The sequence below is a fragment of the Trachurus trachurus genome (genome assembly GCF_905171665.1).
Source record: "Trachurus trachurus genome assembly, chromosome: 6".
NCBI classification, from domain to species: Eukaryota; Metazoa; Chordata; class Actinopteri; order Carangiformes; family Carangidae; genus Trachurus; species Trachurus trachurus.
Genome location: NC_139897.1, coordinates 8,978,942 through 8,998,168, shown reverse-complemented (window position 1 = coordinate 8,998,168; position 19,227 = coordinate 8,978,942). Strand labels below are relative to the sequence as shown.

The 19,227-nt window shown below is 40.1% G+C and overlaps 1 protein-coding gene across 1 annotated transcript; it reads left to right on the top strand.

Moving 5' to 3' along the window:
• Positions 1-223: 223 nt before the first annotated feature.
• On the top strand, positions 224-16,396 carry parvg (parvin, gamma). Its single transcript, XM_083974224.1, has 13 exons — positions 224-466; positions 1,181-1,287; positions 2,091-2,155; positions 2,814-2,916; positions 3,138-3,281; positions 4,682-4,797; positions 4,897-4,952; positions 5,028-5,062; positions 5,166-5,227; positions 6,143-6,211; positions 6,299-6,400; positions 8,799-8,871; positions 15,538-16,396. Exons 2-13 carry the CDS (start codon positions 1,224-1,226, stop codon positions 15,609-15,611), a joined length of 963 nt encoding a protein of 320 aa, XP_083830350.1. The 5' UTR covers positions 224-466; positions 1,181-1,223; the 3' UTR covers positions 15,612-16,396.
• Positions 16,397-19,227: the final 2,831 nt, after the last annotated feature.

The window sequence follows — 19,227 nt, the reverse complement described above, 5'->3', positions numbered from 1 at the left end:
ACGCTTCTCTCGGCCCTCCTAAGTGTGGTTTTCCCAAACAATACATTTGCAACCAAGAGTCCCCCTCATTCTCTTGCCCCTCGACACGTACTTATTATTAAGATCTCAAATGCAATGCGTGACACGAGGCATAAACGCCCTCATCAGTAAAAGGCTCTGCTGCAAAGCTAGTATCAAAAGGAGGAAGTGATGCCTTCTTCTTTTGCCACATCCTCCTATTTGTTATCTCTGCTTGTCTTCCCTTTCGACCCGGTGACATGTTATTTTCTTTCAAAGCAATTGTTTGAAACTGAGCACAGTCAGACCTTTAGTGCTAAAAGAATTCACAATAGCTTTCATTCAGATTGAGCGCTGCCCTCCACTTCTGATATCACCGTTCTGACAGTTTGTGGCGTTCACATCTGGGGAGGAACTGAGCAGCAGCTGAAGTCACCGGTCCCGTCGAGCCGCTCTCAGAGTGCTGAAGGTGAGCTTATTCAAAAACAACTTTTTTTTGTTTATGACCTTGTTTGAAAGTTACTGTCAACTTCAGGAAAAGGAAGCCACACACACATAAAACACACTGGGGGAATGACAAGTTGCTCACCGAGGCTGCTCTCCTCTCCAGATCCAGGAAACAACAGCTTGACAAGTTCCAGGTCACGTCTGCTTTGTCAGAATGTGCTATTTTATGTGTTTGCTGTACTTTGTCTAAGATCATGAGTGAAAATGTTTCAGATGATTCAGAGGGAGGAGGTGCAGCCCTGAAACTGTGTGGGGAACTACAGAACCAAAACCTGATCTGTTCAGCGTGCCACTGAGTGAACCATTGAAAAAAATAGAGAGACAAGGAAGTGAAGACACTAAACATCTTCCTTTTTCACCACCAACATTTTTTCACCATTTCAGTTGCACTGTGTTTTTACAAACGTCTAACACCTCAATGAGAAGCAGAAATATGGAGGTGCAAGATTTTCTGTCAGTGCAATCAGTGCTTTTGCTGCTGGTCAGTAACTGTAACTTGTCCAAAGTTGAGTGGCTATTCAAGGACTCTTGCTCACTAGCTGAGCCCCTGTTGAGACTGAAACTTATTGCCAAACATGCTGATGGAAAAAAAAAAAAAAGTCTTCCTTATTTCAGCTGTGGTTTATATTTAAGCACTTCCCCTCAATGTGTTAAAGCACAGATGACTCTCCTGCAGGTTTTGTCAACCTGCAGTCAACATCTCATCTGGAGCAGCAGCGATGGAGGCTGATATCTTTGAGTATCACAAAGAGGAGGAAACAGAGAGCATTGAGTCTTTCAAGGGTATGTACAGTATTAAACCAATCAATCACACAACACTGTTGTGTTCAAGAAATTGCATATTATGTCTGCACTGAATATACTGTGTCTGTTAAGCATTTAAAGTGGGATAGACTAAACACCAGAAACACCTTTCAGTATAATGCAATACAATTCAATAGTGCTGAAAACTGCAGCCACCAAAATGAATAGGCCTACTAGGTATATTATTAAACATTATAACCTTCATAAGTATAAAGATGTTGGTGAGAGCAGTGTTAAAACTTGATTATCATACAACAATAATCTGAAAGTGACAAAAACATATAGAAGGTTTGAGGGTCAGAGTAATGGATCAGGCAAATCTTACAGGATTCAGAGCTCAGCTATTTGATTATCATATTTTATAAAGGAAAGTAAACAATGACGTAAATAAAAAGACATTCAAAATGCATGTAGGGCATGCTGCATGCATTCAAATATGGACGATGTTAATGTAGAATATGCCTATATAGTAATTATGGAGGTACATCCAGCATTCACAACATTAATACGGTATAAATGGCTGGTAACACTTTATAATAACTACACACTGTTAAGCAGTAGTTAAGCATGTGTTTTACTCATCATTGATAAGCACTAACTATATTTATAAACTACATACTAATGATTATTCATGCATTATAAATGAAGAATTCAGTATTCACTAATGCTTAACTGTGTGTGCTTAATAGTGTGCACTTATTATAATGTTACCAAATGGCTTTGTAAAATGAATGAATAGAAGACAACTAACTGACTAATGCAGGTTGTGTGTGTTCACACAGGAGAGAAGAGGAAGCTCATTCAGCCATCGTCTTTAAAAGACCCCAAACTTGAACAGCTAAAGAAGGTGAGAGATGAATTCCCGTTCTCTGCATAAAGAGCTTTGGTTTGAACCTCTGTCTTCGCCTCAACATTTACCGTAACACCAAAGCCCATCCTGGACAACGACACATCCAAGAATCCCTGGATGTCTTCACAGGGCTGGAGATAAATGCTACACAGGAATTACATTACAGAGCCCGTACGTATGTGAGCAGTGAAGATCATGAATAATATCTGATTCAGGGAGAGAGGTGGAAGGATCAATGAAACTTTAATGAACATAATTATCAGAGGTGATGGGAGACAGATTAGAGAGGAGAGAGGACCCAGCAGAGTCTTCTGGATCAGACACAGTTTGATTGGAAAAGATAGAAGCTCAAGTGCTTTATGCAACTGCCAATGAATGAATACATAAACCTGGCATAGTTTGTATGTAGACTTTGGAGGGGAGGAAAGCAAAAGAAATGAAGTCTCATCTTTATTTTTGGAGAGCACAGTGTGTTTGTCATCATTCTCCATTTGCTCCAAGGGCACATTATCTCTGGAAATTGATTAAGAGAATTTAAAAAATGAGGTTTCATGCTGTTCTTTATCTGCTACATTGGGGAACAGAAAAAAAAATGTATAAAGGGAGATGAAAGTGTTTGATGCATCTCACTGTGAGATGAATTGTGTCTTGTTAGGTATTGATTGATTGGATCAATAGGACTTTGAAAGCGGAGCACATAGTGGTTCAGAGTCTGGAGGAGGATCTGTTTGATGGACTGGTGCTTCATCATCTGCTGTGTGAGTTGATACACATCTGTATGAATGAACTGTTGGCCTATTTAAATTTCATTTAACGTTAACATACTTCTACTTCATCATGATTTGAATTAGATGATGAAAACTAGCAAATAGTTCCCTTCTAAGTTCACCTGAGAGCTGTCAGCTGGGCTATCAGGAACACAGCTCCTGTCAGTACAACTGTAACCTTACACATAATAATTTCTTGATTCCTCCTCCAGCCAGTTTGGCCGGTGTGCACTTGCCTGTGGAGGAGATATCGGTGACCAGCATTGCGCAGATCCGCAAACTGGAAGTGATATTGAAGGAGTTGGACAAGAGACTGGGGCTGCAGGACAGCAGCCAGATCAAATGGAACATCAAACGTGAGTCATGCAGCCGGCCGGCCTTCACCAACACAACAACAAGTGGACAAATGTTCTGTTCCTGGCAGCCACTTCACGTTACAGCGGGATTTGGTGCTAGCTCAAGAGTGCCATGTTAGCTTATACCAACTGTGAGGGATTTTAGAAGAGATAAAATTTGCTGACATTATGGAGTTCTGTTTTAAATATCTCGCTGGATTATTTACTCCAGCTCAGTTATGGAAGCAAAGGAGGGCCGTAACGAACAGAGCTGGTGTGAGAAACTGAACATGTGATTGTGAAATCAAATCCAAAAGTCATCTGAACATTTCTCTTATTGGATCATGTGGATGAAAGGGTTAGGCTGATTGGTTGATCATTCTTGGGAAGCTGGAGTTTAAAGTTTAAAGTGCTTACAGTATCTTGGATTTTGCTGAATCTGACCAGTCTGAGTAACTGGAATACCCTGAATTGATTTTTTTTTCTTAAACTATTGACCTTTTTTTAATTGCACTACTTGAAATGGAAAACAGGGGAAATCAGTCTGCAACATTTCAGATAGATATTTACTTCTTCAAATTAAGTGGATTTAAATGTCAACACATTGATCTGGTGGTGACACCACACTGCAAATCTTTCTAAATTCATTCAACTTGGAGACATGAGCTGGATGTCAGGTGGACAGTCATACTCACAAGAATCAGTTCTTCTTTCCCAAGAAAAACTTAATCTCTATCAGTGCTTTCATTATTAAACAAAGAAACTTAGTTGTTTTAAAGACTGACAGCAACTTTAGTCCGTTTTCTTCAAACAACAAAAAAGAGAGACTCTTGAGAGTTTTGACTCTCAAGCAAAGCTATGATAATATGCTATTTTTTTAAAACGTCATGTGATGGTCGACTGAACACTCAGCAGTTCTTATATGTCATCATTTCAAGTTAAAAAACGAAGTCTTTTTTTCCCATTCTGCCGACACTGTGTGAAAACAGATCTACTTTCAAGGTGCACTGAGGAGGAAAAACGTCTGAACAGATCAAAACTAACACTTGTAGTCTGACAGACAGCTTTACTACCAAACCAAGTGAAAGGCTTTGATTTCACAAATGAAGCCGTTCAAAAAAATTTAAGTATAGAGTTGTGAACTCTTCAGACTGTGTCAGTAATAATGAGACCTACAGCAGAGATGTAATGTAAGCACGAAATGACAAATAATATGTGAGAAAACAAGGTTTGATTTCCTGAAAATCTAAAGCATTATCATTTATAACTCTTACGGATTATGAATTACACTGTCAGGTGCTCATTGTTTTGGAAGAATTAGGTCAATACAGTTTTACTGGTGGTGGTGGTGGTGGTGAGTTCTGACAAATCGATGCAAGTTGATTTTTTAGCTTTTTGCTTTCTTGCCCTTTGTCTGTCAGTCATCCACAGCAAAGACCTCCTAGCCACTATTCATCTGCTGGTTGCCATGGTGAAGTGTTTCCAGCCTGAACTGGAGTTGCCACCGAATGTGAAGGTCGAAGTTGTGGCAGTGGAAGTGAGTTTCAGCTCCAGCTTTAGCACCTTTTTCCTGCTCCAAATCTCTCTCTCTGGAATTGCTGCTCAATTTTTTTTGTTGACATCAATTTACATCCAGGTCAGCAGCAGCGGAATTAAATCAGATGTACAGACAGAGGCCCTAACAGAGGATAGGTGAGTAAATTGTTGCCATGTGTGGTTCTGTGGATATGTGGAGTTCACCTCATGTGCTTCTTTGGCCTCCAACAGCAACACAGGCTCAGACTCCCTCGGAAACACTGAAAGTGAGTAAGAGCGCTCTGAGGTTGAGCCAATGTGATATCTTGAATGTCATCCAATACAGCCTACGATGACTAAACATACCTTTCTGACTGTCTGATCACCCAGGGGAAGACCCCATTGAGCAACTGCTGAAGCTTGGGGCTCACAAGGTCAACACGGTGAAGAAGGTATGACAAGGAGAGGAGGGAGAGGACCGAGGTGGTTTAAGGTTGTTAACTCTCTCGTCTCCTTTGCCAGTGAGACAGCAAATGTTGTAGTGGTAAGAGCAAGTGGCAACACACAGGGCTGAAACATGAATAAGTAAGGCCTGCAGTTTCCTGAATGGCCACTTGCACAGGGGAGACGAAATGCCCAAACAAACATGTCAACAACCTGCTGGTGAATTTTTACCCACTATAATTTGAATTAAATCTTAGTTATTATACTTTATAGATACTCTGACAGGTGGTGGTGACTATATACTTGCCAGAAACTGTCATTCATAGAGGTGCATGCTCCACTTCTGTGACCATTTTTTGGATTAACTGGGAGGTGTGTCATTTTATTGAAACAAATGGTCACTGTAGGGTATAGGTATAGTTATAGCTCATGCTTTTTGTTCATCACTGATACATTTTTCAATTACATTTTTTCTGTCTTGTAGAAAAAAAATGTAAACTGTTCAGTAAAACTTCCCAACGGCCAGAATAACATCTTCAAATTTTCCGCTTTGTTTGACCAGAACCTCAAAAGCAAGTGAGCCTGTATTTTATGGTCATGGTTTTCATTCTAAGCAATGATAGAAAACAAATCATCGAGGCACCAGAGTGCCTCAGGGATTTAATGTCAGTCGGTTTAGACTCTTGTTGGCTCAAACTGTAATTAAAACAGTTGTCAGTTCATTTTCAGTTGTTTGACTAATCTGTTAATTGAATTGCTTCAGCAATAATTTCAGGGCAGTCATGTGGAGTGCAGAGTCAAAAAGCTGTTATCATCCTTCATCCTGTTGACCATAACAAATGAAAGTTTGTCAGGTTTTGATGAATAGTGGAACATGTCAGATTTTACAAGCTGTCTAACCTCCAAATATTTTTAATTTTCAGGCAATTTTACATTTTGTCAACCAGAATATGTCAACCTTGGGTCTGCAAGTGGATGATATGGACAAACAGGTAAAAAAAAGAGAAGAAAACACCTAGAGAGTCAGGGATCGCTCTCTCTCAGATTGCATCAGCTCCTGTCCTGTGTCCTCTGTTTAGTTTGCTGATGGTGTGATTCTGCTGCTGCTGATTGGACAGTTGGAAGGCTTCTTCGTCCCTCTCTGTGACTTCAGCCTGACCCCTGTCAATCACTCTGAGATGGTATGGACTCACTACAGATTCACATCACATTAGTGAGGAAAGTGCTTCCCCAGAGAGGTGTGCATTTATGCTGAACAGAGGCACACAACACAACACAAGGCGCGCACACATGCACGACACACTGATTCATGAGTGTATTTCATCATCATCATCATGAATTTCTCTTCCAATGTATTCATGTATCAAAAATGGATCTCTTAAAAGAAAAATGACCAATTTCAGTCAGAATTCTTATAATTTGGTGAGTGCGGTTTTGTGAAAGAAGACATACGCTGCCCCCCATTAATCTAAGTGAAAAGTAGAAAGATCATAAAACACTTTTTTCATTTCTAATTTCAGCTAATCTAATTTCCCACAAGAGCACTGTGGATAATGAGCTGCAGTACGGAAACCTGATCCAAAATCATGCCTATTATGCCTATTACAATGCATGGTATGATAAAATTAATATTTTACAATTCCCATAATAAAAGTAGATGCATAATTACTACTGTGTCATGGCTCACTTAAATGATATCTTTTATCTCACTTTACTTGAAGCAATAGGATGAGTCCATGAAAAAGTTATGACTCTTTTATCCCAGATATGATGAGCTCATGACTTACTTATTGTATAAAGACGCTGTAGACTCTTTTTGATATCATGAAAACTCGAAAGCCTCTGGTGATAAACATTATACTTCAGCCTGAGCTAAAATACATTATAGCGGATGCTCAACTTCATATGTGACAAACATTATTTCAGCCTGATTCACACATTTCAGTATACTTATTCTTACTTTACATACAGTGTAGAGATAGAATTCGTCGTTAGACTACATCCATGATAAACTGATAAACTGACATTAATTGGAGACAAAACTCAACTGTTAGTTAAGTTGCATCATATCCTCTTTTAGTGGAAAGCAACACTACCTACTGTAGCTGCAGTGAGTGAAAGTAATGAAATTAAGAAGAGAGGAAAAGATCGTTGGGGGAGAAGGGGGGGGGGGTTGTTGGAGGATGATTGGATTAGAGGGAAAGAGGTTGGAGAGGACAGCGAACAGGAAGGAGGTCATGGGGTCGGGGTCCAGGTTAATCTAGGTGAATATATGGAGCACTAAGGTCTGGCTCAGTCATCAATTCAAATGTATTTATTTACAGGTGGCACAGTGGTAAAGTGGTGGGTTCAAACCCCTGTGGTCTTTCTTTTTTTATATATATTTTTGGGGGGCTTTTTTGCCTTTAATTGACAGGATAGTTCAGAGAGAGACAGGAAATGGGAGGCAGAGAAGGGGAATGACGCGCAGGATAGGGCCGCTCGGCACGGGATTCAAACCGGGGTTGCCTGCAGTGAGGACTATAGCCTCAACACATGGGGCGGGTGCTCTACCAACTGACCTAAACACGGCCCCACGAATTTGCGTGTTCTGGGTTCTCCCAGGTTCTCCAGCTCCCTCCCACAGGCCAAACACATGCACATTAAAGTATAACTAGTGGATGGATGAATAATTTATAAAGTCATTAATTTATTCTCAAATAAATTTATTTTAGGGGTGTCAATGTTAATGTGATAATAATCCATTTATGCAAATTCCCTTTTATCACTACCATTTAAAAAAAAAATTTGGACAAGCAATTAACACATGTTCTGTCACAGTGGCCTTTGGCCTGACCCATAGATTGAATCAGTTGCTGGTGTTGGTGTTAAACATTCTTTTCAGCGCAGTTTTGGTCGACACTGAGCCAGGAGAGAAGTTTGTACTGTTCCAAATCATGCCAGCATGTTGTCTCCATCCTGTTTGTTCATTCTGCCCTGCTGGACCAGGTCAGCAGAGAGTGAACTAACGATCATGAGCAGTGACAATCTTATATTAATATATATATTAATTAATTAGATGACTTTTTCTTTCTCTGGTCTGATACATACAGTACGCGCCAAATGTGTGGAATACATATGAAAATGCAAAGTAAATCTTTTCTGGAGCGATGTGTGCTCCACGTTTACACCTGAGAGTGGAGGCCGGCGGTTGCTACGGTGTGCATTTGTTTTTAGAGCTTGTCAGCCCCCCTCCCTGCAGGGCCCAGGAGCACAGGGGCCCATTGATCGCTGCTTGCATCTTTACTCATTTCTACCTTACTATTTCTACCTTAATTTTAGCTTTTAACTTTTCCTGAAGCAGTTGAAACTTGACTGATAAAAAGACTCACAGACATCAGTGTGAAGGTTTCTTTAGGGAAATACAACGAAAAGTTATTTTCTCTGCATAAGCAGCAGCACAATACATCATGATATTGAGATATGACGAAAAAGCTTATTGGAAATATACTGCATATAAATAGTTTGTGTCATTTTATAACACATACAATGACTTACATGAGTGATGAATAATTAATTGTTTTTGTCTCTGACCCCCAGCTTCACAATGTGACTTTGGCCTTAGACCTCCTGAATGATACGGGCCTGCAAATGCCTGCTGTTAACCCACAAGGTGAGGAAATTCACTGCAGACGCAACACACACTCTGCCTCCCGCGCTGACAGTAGATTTTCCTCAAATTAAAATGTCAAGCACAGAGTATGAAAACAACACAAACAGACGGTCTGAGAGTTAAATGATTGGAACAGAGAGAGTGGAGCTTCAAGACGACAGAGTCAGACTAATTCAGATGAAATTCTCCATCAAGAGCATTCATCAGAATGACAGGAAAATGCCAGAATCTGTTCATCTGTCAGTCAGGGGAGGGAGGGGTCTCCGGTAGTCTGAGTTAATCTCAACTGCTCGGTGGAGTGTGGGCCTGACAGTGTTTTGGAGGGAAAGATGAAATTGCTTGCAGAATATGAATGAGTGCGACTCGTGTCCCGATAAGTATCACTGCGGATGATTGGCTCGGCCCAGAGTCATCATCATTCATTTAGAGAGGAGCAGTGAGGGAGACAGTCTCAAGGGGACGATGTCACTGCGGTGCCCGCGATAGACACAGGGATTTAACCTCACCATTATGGCTATATCTGCTTAGTGTGTGTGTGTTTGTCTGCAGGAAGATATCTTATCTGTATTCATGAGCACTGCTACTGTATAAGAGCAGATCCCAGAAAATATTCTGGTGGTATCTCTGCACTAAAATGTAGTGTTTGTCAGTTACAGCCTGCAACTATTAGCTATCAGATTTCAAACTGTGATCAAATTGTAGCAGGAGGAGCATTGCTTTATTAACCAATGTTTATAGTTTGCAATTTTGTAAATTCTCCTTTTTAATGAGGCAAATGAAGATTATCTGTACACTGTCACGCACTGTTCACACATTAAGTGAATCAAAAGATAAAGATAAAAAAGATTTTTTTTTAAATCTTGATAAGTTAAAATTTTTGACTCACAACATTGTAATGTTTAACTAGAAAATTTCCTCTCGGGAAATTTTGAATGGGCCACGGGAGCTACTGCGGGTTGTGCCATCTCTGTCAACATGGGAATCAAACCCACGACCCACGATCTTAAGGTCAAGACAGAGCTGATCAGACAGACACATGATCATCTTTCTATAAGCACTGATATGGAGGAGCTGTAATCACATTAGGTTAACTGTGTGTGTGTGTGTGTGTGTGTGTGTGTGTGTGTGTGTGTGTGTGTGTGTGTGTGTGTGTGTGTGTGTGTGTGTGTGTGTGTGTGTGTGTGTGTGTGTGTGTGTGTGTGTGTGTGTGTGTGTGACTGTAATCACATGAAGCTGGCTCTAGAGTCTGTGTGTGTGTGTGTGACTGACTTGACACATAGTTAGTTAGTAGCTGCATCCTGTGTCAGTCTGATTTAGCTGTGTCGGTGTTTATAAACATTTAAACGAGCGCCAGGTGGATTGTTTATGAAGTTAACGAGCTCTGGCCTGAGGATCAAAGAGGTTACCACGGCGATAGGGGCCCCCGCAGGCTGAGACAGACAGAAACGTGGAGAAAAAGAGCCATTTTCTGCCTCTGCACCGGTCTCACAATTAGGCTTAGCCTGACAAAACGGTAACTCCTATCAGAACAAAACACAGATCAACGTTGCTCTAAGGACTTACTGAAAATGTTGGTACGATTTGGTGTTTCTACAGTAAATATTTTGGCGACGCTGGCAGTTTTAAAACATCAGGCCGTTCTGCTTCTCTCAGAAAATATTTGTATTGGACTCAATGAGGAGCAGAGACAGACGTGGCCGCACTTAGAGGCTCAGAGTTTAAATTCTGTAAGTCTCTCTGATATTTTGAGCAGATGATAAGAGAGATAACAAGTTTGTCTTACAAATTCTGAAAAAATTATGTGTGTAGAGTGTAAATTGTGGCCGGGCCGAGTTTGGAAAGAGAAAAAATCTGGAGTTTTACTGGCATCTCTCCCACTCTAACCGATGATGTCACGCACTCTGACACGAACATTCCGTGCAATACACACCCATTATAATCTCATAATTTCTCCAAAAATGATCATGGTCATTGAACAGGGATTGATCAAAAACTATATGACCTATCAAAACGTGGAGTAATACGACAATACACAAGACTTGTGTCTACTGTTTAAAGTTTAAATGGAGTCTCTAGGTGAAAGTATGCCTGAGCAGTAGACGTTTGTTAAACTCCAATGATTGGTCTTTTTCGCTCTTTTTTTCCCGCCCGTCCCATTCATTTCAATGCAAAAATTTTGCACGGTTTTTCGCGACTTACGTCGCGAAAAATTCGTATACTGTTGAGAAAAGTAATAGCACACCGATCCCAATCAAGCCGCACGTTTTGATATATAATTTGGCCTGCAACTCTTCGAGTTGCAGGACTAGTAGCGAACCGAAAGTTGGCCGGAAGTGGAAAAATAACTAGAAAAAGCATTTCCAAGAATGGAAATGGTGTGACTGCTGATAGCAACTGAACGCTGTTGCAGAATTAGCAAATAGTGCAAGCAGTGATCACCATACAAATGTTTGACCAAGGTCGGAATCGAACCCACAACCTCATTGTCATTAGACTTCCACTCTGCCTCTAGGCCACAGTGCACACACAGTTGTAGAGACTGTTGTCTGTTAATGATCTGCACACTGTCAACATCAAGAAAGCTTGAGAGTCAAGCTTGAATGACTTAGAATGAAAATTTCTGTGAATTTCAGGCTGAGAGCAGCAGTTTCAACATGAAGCAAGTTATCAGAAGTCAACAGATGACGACTGGGAAAATAATTCACTATAATTGTTGTTGAGGCAAGATTTGAACCAGCAACCTTCAGGTCTCCAGACCAGCAAGCTAACCACTAGGCTACAGACAGAGACAGTATGTGAGGGGTAAAGAAAACCTTTGATACAATGAGCTTTATACTATGAGGAATCAAAGACTGTCCAATGACAGCTGAATAATTGGAATCAAAAGTCAAGCAATGATGTGAAATGACTAAGGCAGGAATCGAACCCATGACCATATGATCACTAAACCTTTACTCTGCCACTCGGCTACAGAGAGCACACTGCTTTCAAGACTGTTGTCATTCATTGTAATGTGATGATGTGCTGCAAACTGGTATGAGTAATCAAGGAGATAACAAACACCTGTGACCAATTGAAGGCGGGGGAGGAGAGCAGAATTCAACATAACATAACAAGAGTTCTTCCCTTGGATTCGAACCAGTGACCTTAGGGTTGGGAAGCGGCCACCCTAACCCCTACACTACAGTGGAGTTGTCAAGAAGACTGTTGTCTGTTAATGATCTGCACACTGTCAACATCTAAAAAGTTAAATATTTTAAAAAGTATAAAGAGTTAAAAAGAGAAAAGTAATGCCAATAAAGTCCAGAAAAAGCTGCACGTTTTGATATATGAATTGTTGAAATAGCACAAAGTATGAAGGACTAGAAGAAGACCGTAAAAAGGCGGAAGAAAATGGCCAAACAGAAGAACAATAGTGTGACTGCTCAGCAGTCACACTAACTAGAAAAAGCATTTCCAAGAATGGAAATGGTGTGACTGCTGACAGCAACTGAACGCTGTTGCAGAATTAGCAAATAGTGCAAGCAGTGATCACCATACAAATGTTTGACCAAGGTCGGAATCGAACCCACAACCTCATTGTCATTAGACTTCCACTCTGCCTCTAGGCCACAGTGCACACACAGTTGTAGAGACTGTTGTCTGTTAATGATCTGCACACTGTCAACATCAAGAAAGCTTGAGAGTCAAGCTTGAATGACTTAGAATGAAAATTTCTGTGAATTTCAGGCTGAGAGCAGCAGTTTCAACATGAAGCAAGTTATCAGAAGTCAACAGATGACGACTGGGAAAATAATTCACTATAATTGTTGTTGAGGCAAGATTTGAACCAGCAACCTTCAGGTCTCCAGACCAGCAAGCTAACCACTAGGCTACAGACAGAGACAGTATGTGAGGGGTAAAGAAAACCTTTGATACAATGAGCTTTATACTATGAGGAATCAAAGACTGTCCAATGACAGCTGAATAATTGGAATCAAAAGTCAAGCAATGATGTGAAATGACTAAGGTAGGAATCGAACCCATGACCATATGATCACTAAACCTTTACTCTGCCACTCGGCTACAGAGAGCACACTGCTTTCAAGACTGTTGTCATTCATTGTAATGTGATGATGTGCTGCAAACTGGTATGAGTAATCAAGGAGATAACAAACACCTGTGACCAATTGAAGGCGGGGGAGGAGAGCAGAATTCAACATAACATAACAAGAGTTCTTCCCTTGGATTCGAACCAGTGACCTTAGGGTTGGGAAGCGGCCACCCTAACCCCTACACTACAGTGGAGTTGTCAAGAAGACTGTTGTCTGTTAATGATCTGCACACTGTCAACATCTAAAAAGTTAAATATTTTAAAAAGTATAAAGAGTTAAAAAGAGAAAAGTAATGCCAATAAAGTCCAGAAAAAGCTGCACGTTTTGATATATGAATTGTTGAAATAGCACAAAGTATGAAGGACTAGAAGAAGACCGTAAAAAGGCGGAAGAAAATGGCCAAACAGAAGAACAATAGTGTGACTGCTCAGCAGTCACACTAATAAGAAAAAATCCACACAATAACAGTAGTGCCCGGGCTTCGCCCGGGCACTGGTCCCTGCAGCTATTTCATAGCTGTAGGGATCAGTGCCCGGTGCGATTGCCCGTGGCCCTAATTATCATTTAAGCCAGTGGTTCTCAACTGGTGGGTCGGGACCCAAAAGTGGGTCGCGGACCCGTTCTGGATGGGTCGCGGACAGCTGGTCAAAAAAGTAAATAATATTTAATGCACATCTGATGTTGGACATGTCTTTTATTTTGAAAAATAACTTATATTGAAAGGCACACGTCACGTGAACACATGCAGTTGTAATGCTCCTCCTCAGTTTCTTATTATTTGCTCTGAATGCAAAGATATCAGTTTCTTATTAATGTGGCCTGAATGCAGTGAATCTTGTTTTGTTTTGTGGGTCTTTATTTTGTGCAATTTGGTATTTATTCACTTTTGTGAACATGCTCTGAATGCAGAGATGCATTAGAAATCAAATATATCGTTTTGTTGGTCTCCATTTTGTGCAGTTTGATATTATTTTATTCACTTCCGTACATGCAGTTGTCATGGTCCTCCTCAGTTTCATTCATGTGCTCTAAATGCACTTTTCTCAATAAAGAGCAAAATGGGTTTTAAGCTATGTTTTCCCCACAAACAACTGTCTGATAATAAAGGAACGTAGGTCACGTAAGTCAGTTCACTCACCTGATAAATTCCTGTTAGTATTATCAATTAATCTACAATTTTTTCCAACAACGTAATTAAATAATTATTGGTTTTGTCTACAAAGCCCCAGAAAAAATACAGAATTACACATTCTCTGAGGCCAGTGCGATGCGATCAAAGACAGCCAAAAGCTCAAAGATATTCAATTTACCATGATGTAAGATGAGGAAAAGCAGGCAAGTTTTTACATTCAAGAGTGAACATTTTTGGCTTTTAAACAACCTGAACAACCTGTCTGACAAACTCAGACATCCAAAATCAGTAGGCTACCAATAGCATCAGTAGCAGGAGTTTATTACAATAACATCGCTGCATTGCTGAAAACACATATGTATTCAGAGGCTTATTAGTCTGGATTTATAAATAGAAAAAACACTCACTAGCAAACTGTTACAGTCAGAACATTAACTAAAAAAGGCTTTATCACCGGAAACAGTGAGGAGTAAACATCAGAACATCTGAGAAGCCTGGATGCTGCAGTGGGACCGAAGAGATCAGAGATCTGAGCTCCCTCCGACACCTATAGGATGAATTGGAAAAGCTAGACCTTATCGCCCAGCATCACTAATGCTCCTGTGGCTGAATGGGGGTGTATCTTGCAGGGTAAAGGATCTTAAATGGCAAAGGTTGTTGGAGGCTACTGTATGACTGCCCATGGAGTTAGACTGTTTTCGTTGTTAACTTTTAGTCATGTAGATAAAATCACTCCAAGAGGAGAAGAGTGAAACAGAGTGACTATCTCAGTGACTTCCCCTCTTGTCTAAGTGTGAGAGTCAATCAATGGCAAATGGACCTACTTCACTTCCCTGTAGATACATTATTGACAAGACGCTCAGTATCCTCCCTCAGCTTCAATCTCCCTTTCACAATCACTAACTCACTAACTCCCCACAATGCTGCCTGCCATTCATCTACTGTAGCCTGTAATTGTAAAATAAGTCTTCAACACGATAACTGTTAATGTAAGGACCAGCGCGATTAATCTAAGCCAGGAGCAAGTGGCTAATTCAATTCCTTTTTAGTATCTTTTTAATTACAGGCATAATTGCTGTGATGGAATGAGGAATCCCAGCACTCAGGGTCTAAAACGGGAGCACACTGCATGCATTAATTAGGTTAGCTAGTAGTGGAGTTGATCTTTATGTCACATTCATTCAGTTAGTGCATCTCACAACTGAGAGCAATTTTGTTAGGATCTCATATCACCAAGAACATATTGATTAAATTTCCATCTCATGTTGTTTTTTTTTAGTCCTCCTGATCTATGACCTGTAAGGATGGATTTGTGAGAACAGTTATTAGCTAATGGTGGTAAAAGCATACACTTGTTCTCACTGCCTCAGCGGCTTAGTGGACGGTGATGGTGTGTTGTAAATATGCACTAAAATGTCTCCTTTGTGGATTATGTGACAGATATCGTCTCTCAGGACGTCACTGCCACCTTGAAGGTCCTGTACGCCCTTTTCAAGAGGCATAAAGGGAAATGAGAGTGGGCAGCTGAAGAGAAGTTCAACAACTGGGCATACAAAACAAAGATGAAGACAAGTGGAGTCTGGCCAGTTTGTGGCTTCTTTTGTCTTATTCTGTAAACCTTATGAAAAGGTTGGAGTGATATGTTGTTGATGCTTTCAAGATAATTTGAAACCAATGCCAGATGCATACTGTAAGTGGCTTTGAAGGAGCTACTTGTAAGTTTTGTTATTGCCACATAACCAGCATTTGCATTAACAGCTGTTTACAACAAGAAATGTCTCCAGTGGTAGAAAGCAACAACAAATGTTAACTCTAACTCTCCAATGACTTTTTGTATAGTGAATAAATGTTGTGGCAGGTAAAGTATGTTACTATGTGGCAAGCATGTTATTGAGTAGCTCACCAGCTAACACTGCAACTAGTTACAATGTCACTAAACCTGCAGCATCACCTATTTTTTTAAAAGAAAGGTGGATCCAAGCCTTGGCCACCGACCAGAGCATGTGGGCAAGAGGGGCAAGTAGGCATCCAAAAAATAAAACTCGGGTTTATTTTGTGTCAATAGAGTTTTTATGATTCAAAGCAACACAATGTAAGGTTTAGTACTCTTCCAGGGCAATACTGTATGCTGTATGAAGATCCGTGGAGAAGCACTGTAGCCCAGTGAATTTGGTGCCAAGCAAAGAGGATTTTGTGTGTTCCTACCTGCCCAGGGTAGGAACACACAAAACCTTGGTGGCACCATTCATCCTATTAAATGTTTTTCTACCACTAAAATGGCTATTTTAAGGTAAAAAAAAAAAAAAAAACAAACAAACTATACAGTGTTGCTTTAATTAATTGCAAACTTTCGCCATTAAAGTGCTAAATCAGTTTAAGTGAGCTTTGTATAGTTCTTGTTCACCTGTCTCTTAGCTACAGCTGATGAAAGTCCTTATTTCAGAGTCTAATTTAAAGACTATATTTAAGTTGATGTTGTGTTTATGGTACATTTGTAGACAAATCTGTGTCTTTTACATACAGTGCGTGCGTTGCCTTCATGGATTTTTGTTTAATTCTTGTTAAAAGTGTTCAGACAACAATGTGTCAAGCAAACTATGCTTACATTACCTACATTCACATTTAGTCAAACCTTGGTTTATTTAGTGCTGATATAATTTAACCCAGTGTTATTTCCTGGTAATTTCTTGGCAGGCTTTGTTCCACTCACTATATTTCCTTTTCAGCCTGACACTGCTGCAACATGGCACCTTTCATTCTTCCTGTAAAAACTCCCTTGTCCTTCACTGCCACTTCTCAATAAACAATATGAATTTTCTTTGTCTGCTTCTTCCATGTGTCCCTGCTGACAGTCTGTGACCTCCTTCGTTTCTAGTCAGTGAATGCAGTTGTCAATTTCCCTGCCAAATAGGGGAAAAAAGTTGTTTTTCCATCAAATTGTTCAGAACTCAATGTCGTACAAATGTAGAGTGCAGCAGGCAGCGATGGAGGGAAGCACTGAGAGTGACAGACAGACAATAGCTGTGGTTCCATCAAAGCATATTTTGCAAATTGTGTGTTGAATTTGAAAAGTTGAGTCAAAAAAAATCCACTTGATTATCTTCTGTGTTGTAAGGAAGTGTAATTTAAAAGAAATTCATGGAAGCCATTAGTGATTTGTTAGTGGAAATTTGTTATATTTAGCATCTGGGCAACTTCCTTGTTGAATAATAATATCTGTCTACCACAGCCTCTCTGGTTTTAATCTTGTGGATTTAGTGTGTGTGTGTCTGTGTGTGTCTGTGTGCTTCTTTGTCTTTTTCTCAAGGAATTTGGGCAAAACTAAACAGTAGCAACAACCACTTTAACACTTGTTATTCCCTCCAGTTTGCCTGTGAATGTTTGTTGACATTCCTGAAGACATTTTGTGTTTCCGCCTTTATTTCCCCCATAACATTTGCAGCCAGATGGAGACATCCATTGTACATAATGGCAAAGTCACACTGTTGAAATCGTTCTAATCAATACAGATTTGACAGCGTGGAACCTAAACAGAATTTCACAAATTGTCACACTAATCTGCAGCTCCTCTCTGGTTTCAGCTCATTGTTTTAGCTGTCTGGCTGCAGATGTACTGTTTTGGTTCACCACTCTCACAGTATTGTTTTTAGCCACAGCAGGCGGAGGTTTGCTGGGGAAAAGCTATTAGGTTCCCAAAGGCAGAAGGAGAAAAAAAAACAAGACTAGCTGGTGAGGGCTACAAATAACAACTAAATGGCCAAATATTTCTCTCAGGAATTGGTAGAGACCAAAAAACTGAGTTAAAAAACAGTGGGCACTGAACTCCATGACTGGATGCTTGTGTTGCTCAGTAACTGCTGAATGTGTAAATAAGAAACTGTTGAAGCATGTTCATCCTATAGCAGCTTTTAATGGTGATGTAATGATAATGTTTACAGCTTGTTTTCACTGCTGTTAAATGGCCGCAAAGACCGCTACACATTTAATTGGCCATACAGACCTATTCGTTTTGTAACTGTCCATGTCAGTGAATGGTTCAACTATTATGAAAACCAAATGGCTTCCCTCCTTGGTTCCAATACACAGCCCTTGAACTCTTCATCTTCAGTAATCATGTTCTTGCTTCTTGCTGACAGATGAGGTAAAATCACTGTAAACATTGAGAGAACACAGTTGCAATAACGTGGTCTTTACATTTAAAGCTTCTGAATGTAGGTTTCAGTGAACTGTATATAGAGCCTGGTGGTAATTCAAACACAGATGTATTTTCACAGTATAGCATAATGGTACTACCCACTCATGTTTGCTTCCCTTCTCTGACATTAGGTGGTCCATACAAACATGTCAGTCTCTCTCATTCTCTACATGCTGGGTTTGACCACCTTCACACTGAATAGCTACCTATTTCAACAGTTTAAGTCCCTCCACCTCTCCTGCCTCCTTCTCGATTCTCATTATGTTGTATTAACTCGCATATGTCATTATATATGTGTTCATATTCATCAAATGTTGTATATTTCAGGGTCAGGAGGGTTTTTCAGCTCATCTTGCCTCTGTACTTTTCCGAACATCCTATGAGTAGAGCTGCACAAGCCGCTGGTGTTGTAAACCTTGATGCAAGTGTCCTGAGTGAAAGGTTTGTACTTACTGGTTCAACTCAGCCTTCAAACAGAATCAGTAAAGGACATGGATTGAAAACATGCAAACATCCTGCCTTTTCTTTATCTGTTTGTTTATCTGCAGTTTCTAGGCAGCGAGGTAACCGTCTTGTTTCAGAGATAATTGAAAGCATCATCTTTTATCTGTGGATATGATAAATGCCTTTGTTACTGTAAATGGCAATTCTGTTATACTTATCTAGTGAGGTGGGTAATATTTGTTATCCCTGAGGGGTAATTTGTTGCACAGACAGCGGTAAATACTATCATCAAAAAGAGTCAGCACACAACGATCCAGACAAATCTAATTTACAACGAATTACTATTAGAAAAAAAATGTGATGTTTTATTTGTTCCTGTGGGGAGACTGTTTTGCAGCTTAATCACAAAGCACTTCAACACAACATCACAGAGCCTCAATTACGTATGTTGAGTCAATAACAGTCTGACTTGGATTGGGTAAGGCTAGTGG